The sequence below is a fragment of the Stenella coeruleoalba genome, assembly GCF_951394435.1.
Source record: "Stenella coeruleoalba genome assembly, chromosome: 14".
Taxonomy (NCBI): domain Eukaryota; kingdom Metazoa; phylum Chordata; class Mammalia; order Artiodactyla; family Delphinidae; genus Stenella; species Stenella coeruleoalba.
The window spans coordinates 8,239,836-8,254,014 of NC_137160.1; the positions used below are offsets into that span (position 1 = coordinate 8,239,836).

The following is a 14,179-nucleotide window of genomic DNA, read 5'->3' on the forward strand; positions in this document are numbered from 1 at the left end:
ACCTCAATTCTTATGCAGAACTGTCCAATTTGACTAAAATAATAAATGTGTTCCTAAAACACAAAATAAACACAAAACATCTCATACATTCCAGGATACAGAAGTCACTGCATAAGGCACAAACGGGTGTGGATAAACTCTCTGGTAACAGCATTAGACTCTGCACCTGTGCACTTGAAGACATCACCTCTTCACTCTCCCAGCTGCTGAAAAACTGAGATGGAAGTTGGAAAAACATTTGGGACTATAAATTTAAGAACCAGGAATAACTTTAGATCAATTTTCAAGTCAATATTTAACTTTTAGATCATGTGGACCTAATGCATTTGCAAAGTTTAGCAGACATTTTCTTAGGTCAGATGACCATAACCATTACTGGAAGGAACTGAAGTTGCACGGAGTTACCAACAGCACAAACATCATTGGTGCTGACAAAGCAGTTCTTCCTTGGCCCAGTTACAAAAACACATAAACAAAACAAATAAAACCAAAGAGATGGGGAAAAAACTTCACGTAGAGAAAAAAAAAATGTTTTTCTCTGGTAGCAGATCAATATCTACAGTGTATGAAAAAAACATTTAAAGTGAAAATATTTTCAGTCATCAAGTAAAGCATCTGTTTTTCTTTGTTTTTGTTGGGTTTTTTTTTGCGGTACGTGGGCCTCTCACTGCTGTGGCCTCTCCCGTTGCGGAGCACAGGCTCCGGACGTGCAGGCTCAGCGGCCATGGCCCACGGGCCCAGCCGCTCCGCGGCATGTGGGATCTTCCTGAACCGGGGCACGAACCCGTGTCCCCTGCATCGGCAGGCGGACTCTCAACCACTGCGCCACCAGGGAAGCCCAAGTAAAGCATCTGTTTTGAAATCAAAATGGAAAAGCTTGGATAAACCCAATAAATCATTTCTACAGTATGTATTACACTACACCAATCTTAGAGAGTTTAAATTTAGATTTCTTTGGAGGATAAATGAGGCAATATGTTATTTTTCAAATGAGGTTTATATTATTCATATTGTTTAATTTTCTAAAAAATAATTGGGAACTACTCATGGAACATAAACATTAAAATATGTTCATCGAAAATTTTCAAATTGCCTCATTCCTTATCCACATTTCATAAAACACTAATTTAAGATCAAGTTGGTGGCTCTCTCTGTGTTCTGCTTCTACTGTTTGCCTGTGTCAATCGTAGAAGATGAACTTTATTGAATCAATACTTAGAAATATGGAGATATATGTATACATATAATTATAAAGCAATTATACGCCAATAAAGATGTTAAAAAAAAATATGGGCTTCAGTGAAAAATTCGTGGGAAACTGAGAGGCTTTACATCACAAACCACAAAATAAACAACTCAGTAACAAATTTATGTTACACGTTTCCAATCACTCCAAAGTCCAACTTTTGCTCTCTCTTGACCATTGCCTTGTGAGGCCTCTACATTGTGCTTTGCTGCCTGACTTCCTAGACCCTCTGTCCCAGCTTCCTTCTTCTCTCTCTCCTTCCCTTTCAGAGCAATTAACCCCTGTCTCATTGCCTCCACTGCTACCCATCATATCCATAAGCATGCTCAGAAAACAAGACAAGCTCCTGTTGCCATGATTTACCTTCCTTCAGAAGCAGAAAGGGAATTGAAAAGAACAGCTTTATTTTCCTGTCACATTTTTGAACTGTAATTCAGTAAGTTTTCAAAGGTTAGAAGATAATTCAATAACATGCAACAATACTCCGTATCACAGTAGATATCATAAAAGCTAGATAGAATAATATCTATAAATTTTACATGAGAACTATTACTTTTGCCCAAACCAAGTCAGTTACAGACATAAAAAATTTTATATTACAACAAATTATTTTAACTAATAAATCCAGAATGCAAATAGTCAATAATTCTATTTCTCTTAGAAAGAATAATTTAGTTTTGCAAGTAACTACTTATTTTCTCCTAGAAGAATTAATAAATAAATGTCAATTGTAAATTCTTCTTTCATAGAAAATTTTGAGCCTCAGTGTTTTCTTCTCAGTGTCCATTAAAAATGTACTTAAGGGCTTCCCTGGTGGCGCAGTGGTTGGCAGTCCTCCTGCCGATGCAGGGGACGCGGGTTCATGCCCCGGTCCGGGAGGATCCTGCGTGCCGCGGAGCGGCTGAGCCCATGAGCCATGGCCACTGAGCCTGCGCGTCCGGAGCCTGTGCACCGCAACGGGAGGGGCCACGACAGTGAGAGGCCCGCGTACCGCAGAACAAACAAACAAACAAAAAATGTACTTAAAACACTAGGTTTGACTTTAAACAAAATGTCCTTTCTTAAAGGTTTTTGCAAAGATGGAAATAAACATTAATTCACAAGTTTAAAAAATGACTGTAAATTTCAAGATTTTAGACACAGCAAACCTTCTAAAAGAACTCAGAACACTTCCAAAATAATGACATATGATTTGACTGGTTCTTTGTCTCACCTGAATTTTAAGATACAGATACCTGAATTTTAAGATAGAGAATGTAAATTACATATACTGCCGAACATAGTGTGAGAGATAGGTATATATTATTTAAAACATGCAACACTAAAATAAAATCTCAGACTCACTTATTTCTGTAGATTCTAGGTGTTTAAGTAAAATTCTATAATATGTATAAATACTTAAGTAAAATTTTTAAATCTGGAAAATCAGGTTACAACTACAGTGATATCTCATGTATCCAAGAGTTATCTTACCAGAACAATCCATTAAAGACTAAGCTTTTTGGACTAATATCTCTTAACCAGTATATTTATTGTTACTACCATCCCACATTCCACGTTTCATTAGTTGATTTTACATCCTACTTGTCAAAACATGAACAATGGAGTGAAGGCGGCTTGTCTTTTTAACCATTATACACACACACTTTAGGTAGGACTTTGCATATTTCATAGTGGTGAATTGAACTGAACTGAATTGAACCGAATTGAATTGAACCGAAAGAAAATATTCAGGCTGACCCCACCCTATTACATAGTTTTCTAAAACAAAAGCAGAAAAGATCTGAACAACCAGTGATTCAAAGAAAGAAAGAAATTAAGATTTAAAAACTAAAATTAAGATTCAAAGAAAGAAAGAAATTAAGATTTAAAAACCGAATCTACTGACATACATCATATTCAAGTATATTTAAAATTACACAAAGAAGATGATATGGTTTAATCACTTTGGCTTACACTAATAACACCTTACCCAAATCCAATAGCGTAGTAACTATTTTTAACTAGGGCAATTAGTAATTGTTTTAAATAAGTAAATATACTTTCTTTAAAAAAAATTCATTTTTAAAGAGTCTTCAGAAACATGATTGAGGGTAACTGAAATTGCAAGTAACTATAAAATGCGTAAATTATCCTTAATATAATAAACACTGTTTTTATATACAATGAATTGAGATTAGAATTCAGGGTATTCAAAGTTATTTCACCTGCATAGAAGAAAAGAGTTTTATTTATTTTAATACTATTATTTTAAATTAAGCTGTTCAGACTAACAGTGTCCTAGACACTTTTTAGCAGTGTTATTTTGTGCAATTAAATAATAACAAACAATAAAACTTCCTTTTAAAATAGGAAACTAAAAAAACAAAAATACTGCACATTAAATTATCTAACCTTTCTGCTGAAGGATCTACTGACAATGCCAATATGACAGTTTACAATTATAAACATTAACATCACTTTTTTTATTATCATGTTTTATGCCATGTTATGCACAAGATTTATTACATTATTTCAAACACTTTCAAGAAAACTTTAATTGTAAAAGTAATATAATGCCATTATTGAAAATTTAGAAAAGTAAAATTTACAAAATCATGTATTTTAATAACTACTCCCAAAGTAGACTCTTTTAATATTAGTATATTTTTCCAGATTATCTATGTTTACATTTTTCCAAAATTGTGGAGCTCCTTTTCAATGGGCCTTTTACGCATACCACTTTAATCAACATCTTCCTAAATATCTAAGTAGTCTCCAAAATCTCAATGTTTAATGACTCTGTACAAATCCAATATATGGATTTAATTTATTTAAATTTTGCTTACATCTGTGGAATTTCAGTTAATTCTTTTGTATGTATGAATAATGAAAATAAAGCATTCTTGTATCTGAATTACTTTCTTCTGCTTCTTTATTCTGATTGCCCTAGTTTAACTAGTAAGTGAATATAAATGTAATTGGCAGTTGAAGGTTTTTTTTAGATTCAATAGGAAATATTAAAATATCCCGCCCCAAAGTCTGTACCAATATACATTTGTCTTCACAATTTGTAATTATGTTCAACACAATTTATCATAACATCAATATTTGTACAATATTTGCTTTTGGTGTCCAATACAAAATCTGTGAGGTTGAGCCTAAAAATGAGTTAATACTCCTAACTCTTAAATTTTTTAATCCTATTTTTTTGTGTTTTCTCAAGAAAATTTCTGAAAGCCAACTACAATACGCTGTTGCTAAATTTCTGCATTTTCTTTTTTAGTTTATGTGTAACACAGACAGCAGAAGGAATTTCCATTGTCAAATACATGTTGGCCATTACAAATGTGACTAGGAGAAAATAACTTCATGCATCTGACAATCTTTAAAACTATTGTTATTTTAAAATCAATGGTAAATTTACCTTCCACCATGTATGTCATTATATCTAATGAAACTTAAATACATAATTTTCAGAGTTATAGTGAGTCAATGTCTTCCACTGTGTTCATTCTATCAAATTATCCTTTCTATATAGCATGGTTTTAATTTTTAGTCCTACCTTTTATTTTTTAAGACATTTTCTGTTCTCTTTAGCCAAAAAGATGATGCTCTGGAAAGATTATCCACATATTACCTTGCCTAATATCTATGAATTTTCTGCTGCTGCCTCCTCATTTAATGTTCATATAAAATTTTCAAATTCAGTCAAACGCCTGACTTACAGTAATAATGATTTCAGGCAAAATGAACAATGTTGCTACTGAATTTACATCTTAAAATGTTTAAAACACAATGCAGTATTTTATAAGTAAGTAAAGTGCTGTCTCATAAAAGAGCATAAAAAGGAACATGCCTAAGAAGGAAGACTAATAAGTAGACAGACAGACAAGGAGGAGACCCAACACTGGGGCAGGACACATCAAAAAATAATAATAGTAAAAGAAAAGGGGAAGAGGAGGAGGAAGAGGCCTGGAAGTAACACACATTATTCTCTTTTCAGGCATTTTGTGTTCAGCTGTGCATATTTTTACCAGCAGAATCCTCCAAAATTTTAATGTTTTGAAAACAATTTCTCAGTTTACCAGACCAGCAATGCTTTCCCAAAATGAAGGAGTGCTGATAAAAATCCTTTCTTTCTAAGTAATTCTTCTCATACTTATGGCAGGTAATAATCACACTGTGAATTAATAAAGGAGTCATTGGGAGGCACAAATGGAAACTAAGCCGCCAGCGGCTAGCAGGCAGAGTCACCAGGGACGAGTGAAAGGCCACGCTCTGCCAGCTGATACATAGGACAGAGGACAGCCCAGGCCTTATGATCAACACAACTCCATGGTTGACATTTGCACATTCTTGTTATTTACTGCTCAGAATTCAACATCTCTAAGAAAAGGCCTAGAGATGGGAGATTTAAAAAATATAAAGATTCAAGCTATATAACACAACTCTCAAATCTGGCTGAACTCAACTCAGAGGCATCTAAAGTGAAGTATCCTAAGAATTAGGGACAGGGTCATTAAACACTCAGTTGAAATTGAAAGTAATACATTTAAAAAATACATAAATGCAAAACAACCTGACTTCTAGTTACAATCAATAAATACATACAGTAGTCCCGTCTTACCCAGGAGGAATATGTTCCTAGACCCCCAGTGGATGCCTGAAGCTGCAGATGGTACTAAACCCAGTATATACTCTATTTTCCTATACACACATACTTAGATACAATAAAGTTTAATTTATAAATTAGGCACAGTATAACACCAATAATGAATAACAGTAATTATAACAATATACAGTAATAAAAGTTATGTGAATGTGCTCCCTCTCTCCCTCTTCCTCTCCCTCTTTTTCCCTCTCCCTCTCTCTCAAAATAGGTTATTCTACTGTACTCACCCTTCTTGTGATGATGTGAGATAATAAAATGCCTACGTGATGAGATGAACTGGGGTGAATGAGGTAGGTGCTGGGATGGAACATTAGGCTACTGTTGACCTTCTGACAATACATCAGAAGAAGGATGATCCTGGATCACTGACCCACGATGATGTCAACGGTTACTGAACTATATGAAACCTGACGTCGGTCAGGAACAGATGTCAACAGTTGGAGATCCTGGGGGGATTGGAACAGGGAGAGATTTCACCATGATACTACTCTGAACAGCACAAAATTTAAAACTATCAATTGTTTATTTATGGAATTTTACCTTTAATATTTTCAAACTGTGGTGGTCCACGGGTAACTGAAACCTCGGATAAGGGGGGACTACTGTACTTACATAAAAAGGGGTCTTGCGGAGACATGGTTTGCAAGAGAGAGTCCCAGGGTTCTATGTAGTCTGTTCAACTATTCACAGAGACCCTGGAACTTCTCAAGTTTAATGAACATAGTCAAGGATATTCCTCAGAAGCCACAAATGATGCAAATTGAAAAGCTAGTAGTACGAATAGAATCTAGAAAATACATAAGCAAGACAGCAGCTTTTTCTTTATGCAGAAGTTAGGTGGTCTCACATGGTGACAGGGACATCTAATCCATCCAGGCATCATATCCATATAGTAAATAGAAGGTAATAATCTTCTAATGTTGAAAAACTTCAGTTGTTAATCTCTGCTTTGATTCTATTCTCATCTAGTGGCCTTGAGATAGTATTTTAAGTTTTTATTTATTTACAAAGAGTCTCCAATGTGTTTATATCCATAAACAGAACAAGAACATAAAGATTCAAAAATTACAGTCTCAATTTTCAAAGTTTGCTATTTAAAATGGTGGAATCTCAAAATCTTTGTAGATAGATACAGAGGATATAGGTGTACTTTTTTATGTGAAAATGCAAATGACCTAGGTTGGCCAATATAATATTAAAGAAGATTAATAAGATAGTGTATTAAATTACAGAATAAAGTCAATATAAAAAAATCTTTGCCTTCAGAGAAATTATTGCCTAGTAAATATTAATGAGTTTCTCATTGTTTCTTGCAAATTAAGTGTTTTGTGATTCTATGTCTTCGCTTACACCATTCCTCAATCTAGAATATTTCCTTCTCATCTTCACCTGGTGAAATAACAATTTATCTTTATGACTCAGTTTAGTTGTCATCTGGACAAAGCCTTCCCAGTTCCTCCAGGCACATTTGGTTGTTCTCTCATTTCAGCAAATAGGACTTTATTTGTACCTGTGCTGTACCACTAATTACTTATATAATGGTTATGTGTTTGTATTTCTGCCATCCTTGCTAGACCAGGTATTATTTTAAATTCATAGGAAAGGTAACTTCTTAATCCCCAGCATATTGTATAATGCCTATAATTTAAAACTTTCTTGGGTGAACTGTACTTTGTAAAACATTATGGACACACCAAGACGTATAAGACATAGCCCCTACTCTCAGTACATTTGCAGATTTCTTGTAAACTTCTCTGGAATAGAAATTTAAATCATGTCGGGAATTACAAAGCTTCAGAAAAGTGAGAATTGATCAGTGTTTAGTAAACAATGAAACCAAAACAATATATGCTAAAGTGAGTATTGGTGAAAATTAATTGTGGTCTGAAGAATTTGGAAATGCATAACCATAATCTGTTTAAGAACTTTATAAAACATATTAGCATGCCTTGACAGCTCTACAATGATGAAACATTCTCTCAATTATAATAAAGGAGGCGGGAATGTACAGTGGAGAAAGGACAGCCTCTTCAATAAGTGGTGCTGGGAAAACTGGACAGGTACATGTAAAAGTATGAGATTAGAACACTCCCTAACACCATACACAAAAATAAGCTCAAAATGGATTAAAGACCTAAATTTAAGGCCAGAAACTATCAAACTCTTAGAGGAAAACATAGGCAGAACACTCTATGACATAAATCACAGCAAGATCCTTTCTGACCCACCTCCTAGAGTAATGGAAATAAAAACAAAAATAAACAAATGGGACCTAATGAAACTTCGAAGCTTTTGCACAGCAAAGGAAACCATAAACAAGACCAAAAGACAACCCTCAGAATGGGAGAAAATATTTGCAAATGAAGCAACTGACAAAGGATTAATCACCAAAATTTATAAGCAGCATGCAGCTTAATAACAAAAAAACAAACAACCCAATCCAAAAATGGGCAGAAGACCTAAATAGACATTTCTCCAAAGAAGATATACACACTGCCAACAAACACATGAAAGAATGCTCAACATCATTAGAGAAATGCAAATCAAAACTACAATGAGATATCATCTCACACTAGTCAGAATGGCCATCATCAAAAAATCTAGAAACAATAAATGCTGGAGAGGGGGTAGAGAAAAGGGAACACTCTTGCACTGCTGGTGGGAATGTGAATTGGTTCAGCCACTATGAAGAACAGTATGGAGGTTCCTTAAAAAACTACAAATAGAACTACCATATGACCCAGCAATCCCACTACTGGGCATATACCCTGAGAAAACCAAAATTCAAAAAGAGTCATGTACCAAAATGTTCACTGCAGCTCTATTTACAATAGCCCGGAGATGGAAACAACCTAAGTGCCCATCATCGGATGAATGGATAAAGAAGATGTGGCACATATATACAATGGAATATTACTCAGCCATAAAAAGAAACGAAATTGAGCTATTTGTAATGAGGTGGATAGACCTAGAGTCTGTCATACAGAGTGAAGTAAGTCAGAAAGAAAAAGACAAATACCGTATGCTAACACATATATATGGAATTTAAGAAAAAGAAATGTCATGAAGAACCTAGGGGTAAGACAGGAATAAAGACGCAGACCTACTGGATAACGGACTTGAGGTTATGGGGAGGGGGAAGGGTGAGCTGTGACAGGGCGAGAGAGAGTCATGGACATATACACACTAACAAACGTAGTAAGGTAGATAGCTAGTGGGAAGCAGCCGCATGGCACAGGGATATTGGCTCGGTGCTTTGTGACTGCCTGGAGGGGTGGGATAGGGAGGGTGGGAGGGAGACGCAAGCGGGAAGAGATATGGGAACATATGTATATATATAATGGATTCATTTTGTTGTGAAGCAGAAACGAACACACCATTGTAAAGCAATTATACTCCAATAAAGATGTTAAAAAAAAAAAAGAATTCCCAATCTTACTTGATCGTAGATCGAGAAAGAGAGAGATAGAGCCTATTATTACTCTATGAGCCTAGTCTTACACGAAAGGTTTTATTCCCCCCCCCCCAAAAAAATGTTGATGTAAAGTTAATCAAGGAAAGTGAAAGTGGAAACATTAGTACCATATATTTCTCACATGCATGTTATTTCTCTATGGACTTCTCTGGTTTTTTTGTCCCTCCTTTGTCTCATAGATATGTGTTTATTTTTTCAAATCCATTCTATTTTTGTTTCATCTGAGCTGTAGCAGAAACAAAGAGTATTAAAAGTAGCTTCTGTGTTCTTTAACTCATGCCTGCATCCCTCATTTAATCAGTATGTCACTGGCTTTGTGGTAATGATGCCCTGAGAGGGCTCAAAAACAAAGGGAAACAAGACAAATGATTGACCAAGCAATAACAAAAAAGGGAGGTTATCTGGTGACTATCAGAAAACATTGAAGCTGACAGGCTGCTGTATTTATTATCAGGTTCACCGTAGAATCAGAAAAAAAAGTTTATCTTTCCTTTTATATGCATTAGAAAGGTTATCTGACCACAAACATACGGGAAATCTCTCTTTAGTTACACATATTTACACAACGCTTCCAGTGCACTCTTGCCTTGGTGGTCTAAAAGAAGTCTCCGAAGAAACGGCAGACATGATAAACTGTACACAATTAAACATGCTGGATAAAATAATTTTGGTGGAAAAATATTTGTTTCATCTCATGTGTTTTAAATATTACAGTGAAAATAGGGTAAGCATGTTTTAAAAAAATAGAACAGAAGACTTACGTTATTCTGACCTTAACAAGAGCATCCCACATATGAATAGCCAAACCAGTCATTAAAAATTCGCCATCAATCATTCTAACAGTTTCCCACCATGTCATCCTATTAATTGAGCAGAACTTCTAATTAGTCTGAGATTACGGACAGAAGACACAGCTGAGTGTTGGGTTGAATGGCTCTACCTACAAACCTCAAAGGCACACACTGATGGCCTGTGTCTTCCAAAAAATGGAGAACTCTAGCCATGAGTGGTCTTGCAGGAGAGGGAGCACACTGCATAATTACATGGGAGGGCTTTGTCTGTCCTGCTGGTGAGAATTATGATCTAATTTTGAAATAAAAATGGATTCTAAAAAAACTACCATAATTTTTTTGAGAAGAAAGATGTGTGAAAAACTGATACACTTGTTGCTCAAACGACATCAGTCATGATTCTGTTCACAATCTAAGTTAATGAACTAAGCCCCTACTTGTTTATTAATCAACAAGGGTTGTATTGAGTTGTATGGACTCTGTTTTCATTTTAAACAGAGTTTAAAAGGTATTACATGGTTTATTCATTCCATTTCAGGATTCAGTCAGCTATGTGGCTAGTAAACAATTTTACAACAAAATATCCTATTAAATTTTTTAGGAATGTCACTTTTTCCCACCTCAGAAATTTAGCACATAGATATTTGAAAATAGATACAGAACACAGGTAATTCTTCAAAATGATAGCAAAGGAAGAAACTTTTACAAGATTCCCTTTTTTCCTTCTTCCCTCCCTCCCTCCCTTCTGCCACCCTCTCTCCCTCCCCCGCTTTTCTCTCTTATTTTCTTGTTTCCTTCGTGGTTTTTTCTCTACTCATTTGTATTCTTATCATATATTTGAATCAATATTTTGATCTCAAAATGATCAGTAAAAAAGTACATGGACAGGGGCTTCCCTGGTGGCGCAGTGGTTGAGAGTCCGCCTGCCGATGCAGGGGACACGGGTTCGTGCCCCTGTCCGGGAAGACCCCACATGCTGTGGAGCGGCTGGGCCCGTGAGCCATGGCCGCTGAGCCTGCGCGTCTGGAGCCTGTGCTCCGCAACGGGAGAGGCCACAACAGTGAGAGGCCCGCGTACCACCAAAAAAAAAAAAAAAAGTACATGGACAAATCAATAGTGGACTAATACATACATATATACTTCAAGTATTTACATAGGAGAGGTAATCAAATAACTGCAAGAAGATTTCAAGAGGAAAAATTCTAAATGGAAAATGATCTCACACTTTATCCTTTTTGCATATATTGACTCTTGAGTGAATATTACTTAATATCTTTAAATATACATTCAATAAGTTATATGCATTGACAAAAAGTTAAAACCTAACCAGAGAGAATATGTATTTTAACCTTAAAATGGACTTAGCATTTATTAAATTTTAATCTGTCAAATGTTACTGTGAAATGAGAATTATATTTAATTACAGAGAGCTTAGTTTCTAGAAGGTGACACAATTATCTTCTAAAGATAAAATATTTTATATTTTCACTGGTTTATATTTTCACTGGTTTATTAGCTTTTTAGAGAAAATTATAATATTGCTGTCCTATAATACTAAGAAATATGTTGATCTCTTGGCAAGTAAGAACTATTTATTCATTGCATTTTTCATTGCTAAGCAATTTAGCCCAACTAAGATCTCACAATTAAAAAACTCTACACTGCCTTTACATTGCTTTGCTGCCCTAGAATTTTACCATGATGCACAAATTGCAAAAAATCTCTCCTGTTATGCAAGATTTTCAAATGATAAAAAGGTCTCTATGCATTTTATCAGAGTGAAATGTAGCATTGAACCCAAAAAGAAAATACTATTCTTCACCAATATCCGATTGGTTAGAAAAGAAACAGTTTTTCTCTGGAGAGTACTTATTACTGGAAATCCCCATTAGCGCAGTCCCCAAGTGACTGGAACTTCCCATAAGCACAGTATGGACCCAATGTGCTAGGGTAGAATGTACCCAAAGGTGTGTGTATGTGTGTGTGAACATGCACACAAATGTATGCAAGTGTGTATGTCTGACAGAGTTACATACATGCAGTCAGGCTAGGAACTTAATTTAAGCATTTGACAGAGGGACAGAAATATAGTTGCTCCCTAAAATAAGGCAACAATCATAAAATCTTAAGAGCTTATTCTTCATCTTGCTTTTAGACAACACCAAAAATATTTTCTGCCATGATTTTTTTCAATGCAAACAAATGAACAGAGATCAGTACAACTATTGTTCAAATATAAAATATCAAACTAAAATATGCATCAAATTTAGTGAAGAGATTTTATTGCTGTATTTTAATTATAGTTATAGAGAATGAAAAAAATAGGTATCAGAATTTTATCTTATATATTTAACAAAATCAGATACTTGCAATGTTTAATGAAAATAAGGGTAAAAATCTACCCGGCATTTACCTCCAGTGATACATATTCACACTAGAAAATAATACATGAGCTATAAGACATCTAAAATATGAGACAGCGAAAGGAAATTCGGACCGTTGGGTGCATATATCAGGGTTTTTAAAAAATGATATAACCATTTTTAAGGGATAATAATCATAGAAACCATTGACTTGGACCAAATCCTCAATTTTTTAGATGGGGGCTGAGTCATGGAGAGATTGGTTGACTTTTCAAAGATGATAACCCTTATCGATAGTACAGGAAGGACTCAGTTTAATACTCATTACATTACATTTTCTCTCCCCAACCCCACTATCAAAATAAACTCTTCCATGGTAGTTTAAGAAGCAAAGTTCAAGGGGGAGATTCTAATAGGCTTGGCTTGGACTAAATGCCCACTTTTGCATAAAATACTATGTGCCCAAGAAAGGGGATATCTTGATTGGCAAGGCTTAAGCCTTGTTTGCAAGGGGTGAGGTTTGGGGAGCACTGAGGCAAGATCAGAAAATGTGGAATGTGATAGAGGAATGGATAAAGAAGATGTGGTACCTATATACAATGGAACATTACTCAGCCATTAAAAAAAGAATGAAATAATGCCATTTGCAGCAACATGGATGGACCTAGAGATTATCGTACTAAATGAAGTAAATCAGACAAAGACAAATATCATGATATCACTCATATGTGGAATCTAATTTAAAAATATGATACAAATTAACCTATTTACAAAACAGAAACAGACTCACAGATTTAAAAAACAAACTTATCGTTACCAAAGGGGAAATGTGGGGCGGGGGAGGATAAATTAGACGTTTGGGATTAACATATACACACTACTATATATAAAATAGATAACCAACAAGGACCTACTTAGAGCACAGGGAACTCTACTCAATATTCTGTAATAACCTATATGGAAAAAAACTGAAAAAAGAATGAATATATGTATAACTGAATCACTTTGTTGTACATCTGAAACTAACACAATATTGTAAATCAACTATAATAAAATTTTTAAAAGAGAGAGAATGCTTTTTAAACCAAAAGACAGTGGGGGGGGGGAGGGCGATGGAGAGAGTGAACAGAAAAATCAACTAATATCCACTATAAGCAGCATTACTGTGATTGTCAGGATACACTCAAATATCAGCCCAAGCATAACACAGTGGGTACCACCAAACAAATCTCTCTTCCATTCTACATCCAAATGGTACCAACCCAGCATATTTCTCAGGATTATCTAACATTCGGCTATGTGTTATGATAGGTGCAATAATTTTAGTCTATTGGACACAATTTGGAATAAAAATTAAATGAGCCACATTCTAGAAAAGATTTAGTGAAAAATGATATTAAGATAGTTATATTTTATAATTAACAAGGCAAATTATTTAATATTTTGTAGGAAATTCCCTAATTTTAATGTTAAATATGGATTAGGTATGTCTGTGGTAACCATTAATGGGATCAACAAATTAAAAACCTTTAATATGTCAATTATATCAACATGTGCCTTACCCAAATATTGCTACTATTTACTGTTATAAAATAACAATAATAAATTGGAAAAATGACAGTGTGCATATGTGTTTAAGTCTCCATCTCC

General features: G+C 34.8%; 1 protein-coding gene across 3 annotated transcripts in view; it reads right to left on the reverse strand.

Moving 5' to 3' along the window:
- The window catches only part of DOK6 (docking protein 6), a 409,710-nt gene that overhangs the window by 306,627 nt on the left and 88,904 nt on the right, over window positions 1–14,179 (reverse strand). For 2 of the 3 annotated variants that reach the window (XM_079943238.1, XM_079943239.1), the window contains exon 1: window positions 6,128–6,865. The exons of the other annotated variant lie outside the window; for it this stretch is intronic. In XM_079943238.1, coding sequence (XP_079799364.1) covers window positions 6,128–6,241 — 114 coding nt within the window. In that variant the 5' untranslated portion in view covers window positions 6,242–6,865. Of the gene's footprint in view, window positions 1–6,127; window positions 6,866–14,179 lie in introns of those variants that run through there. 3 annotated transcript variants of the gene reach the window in all.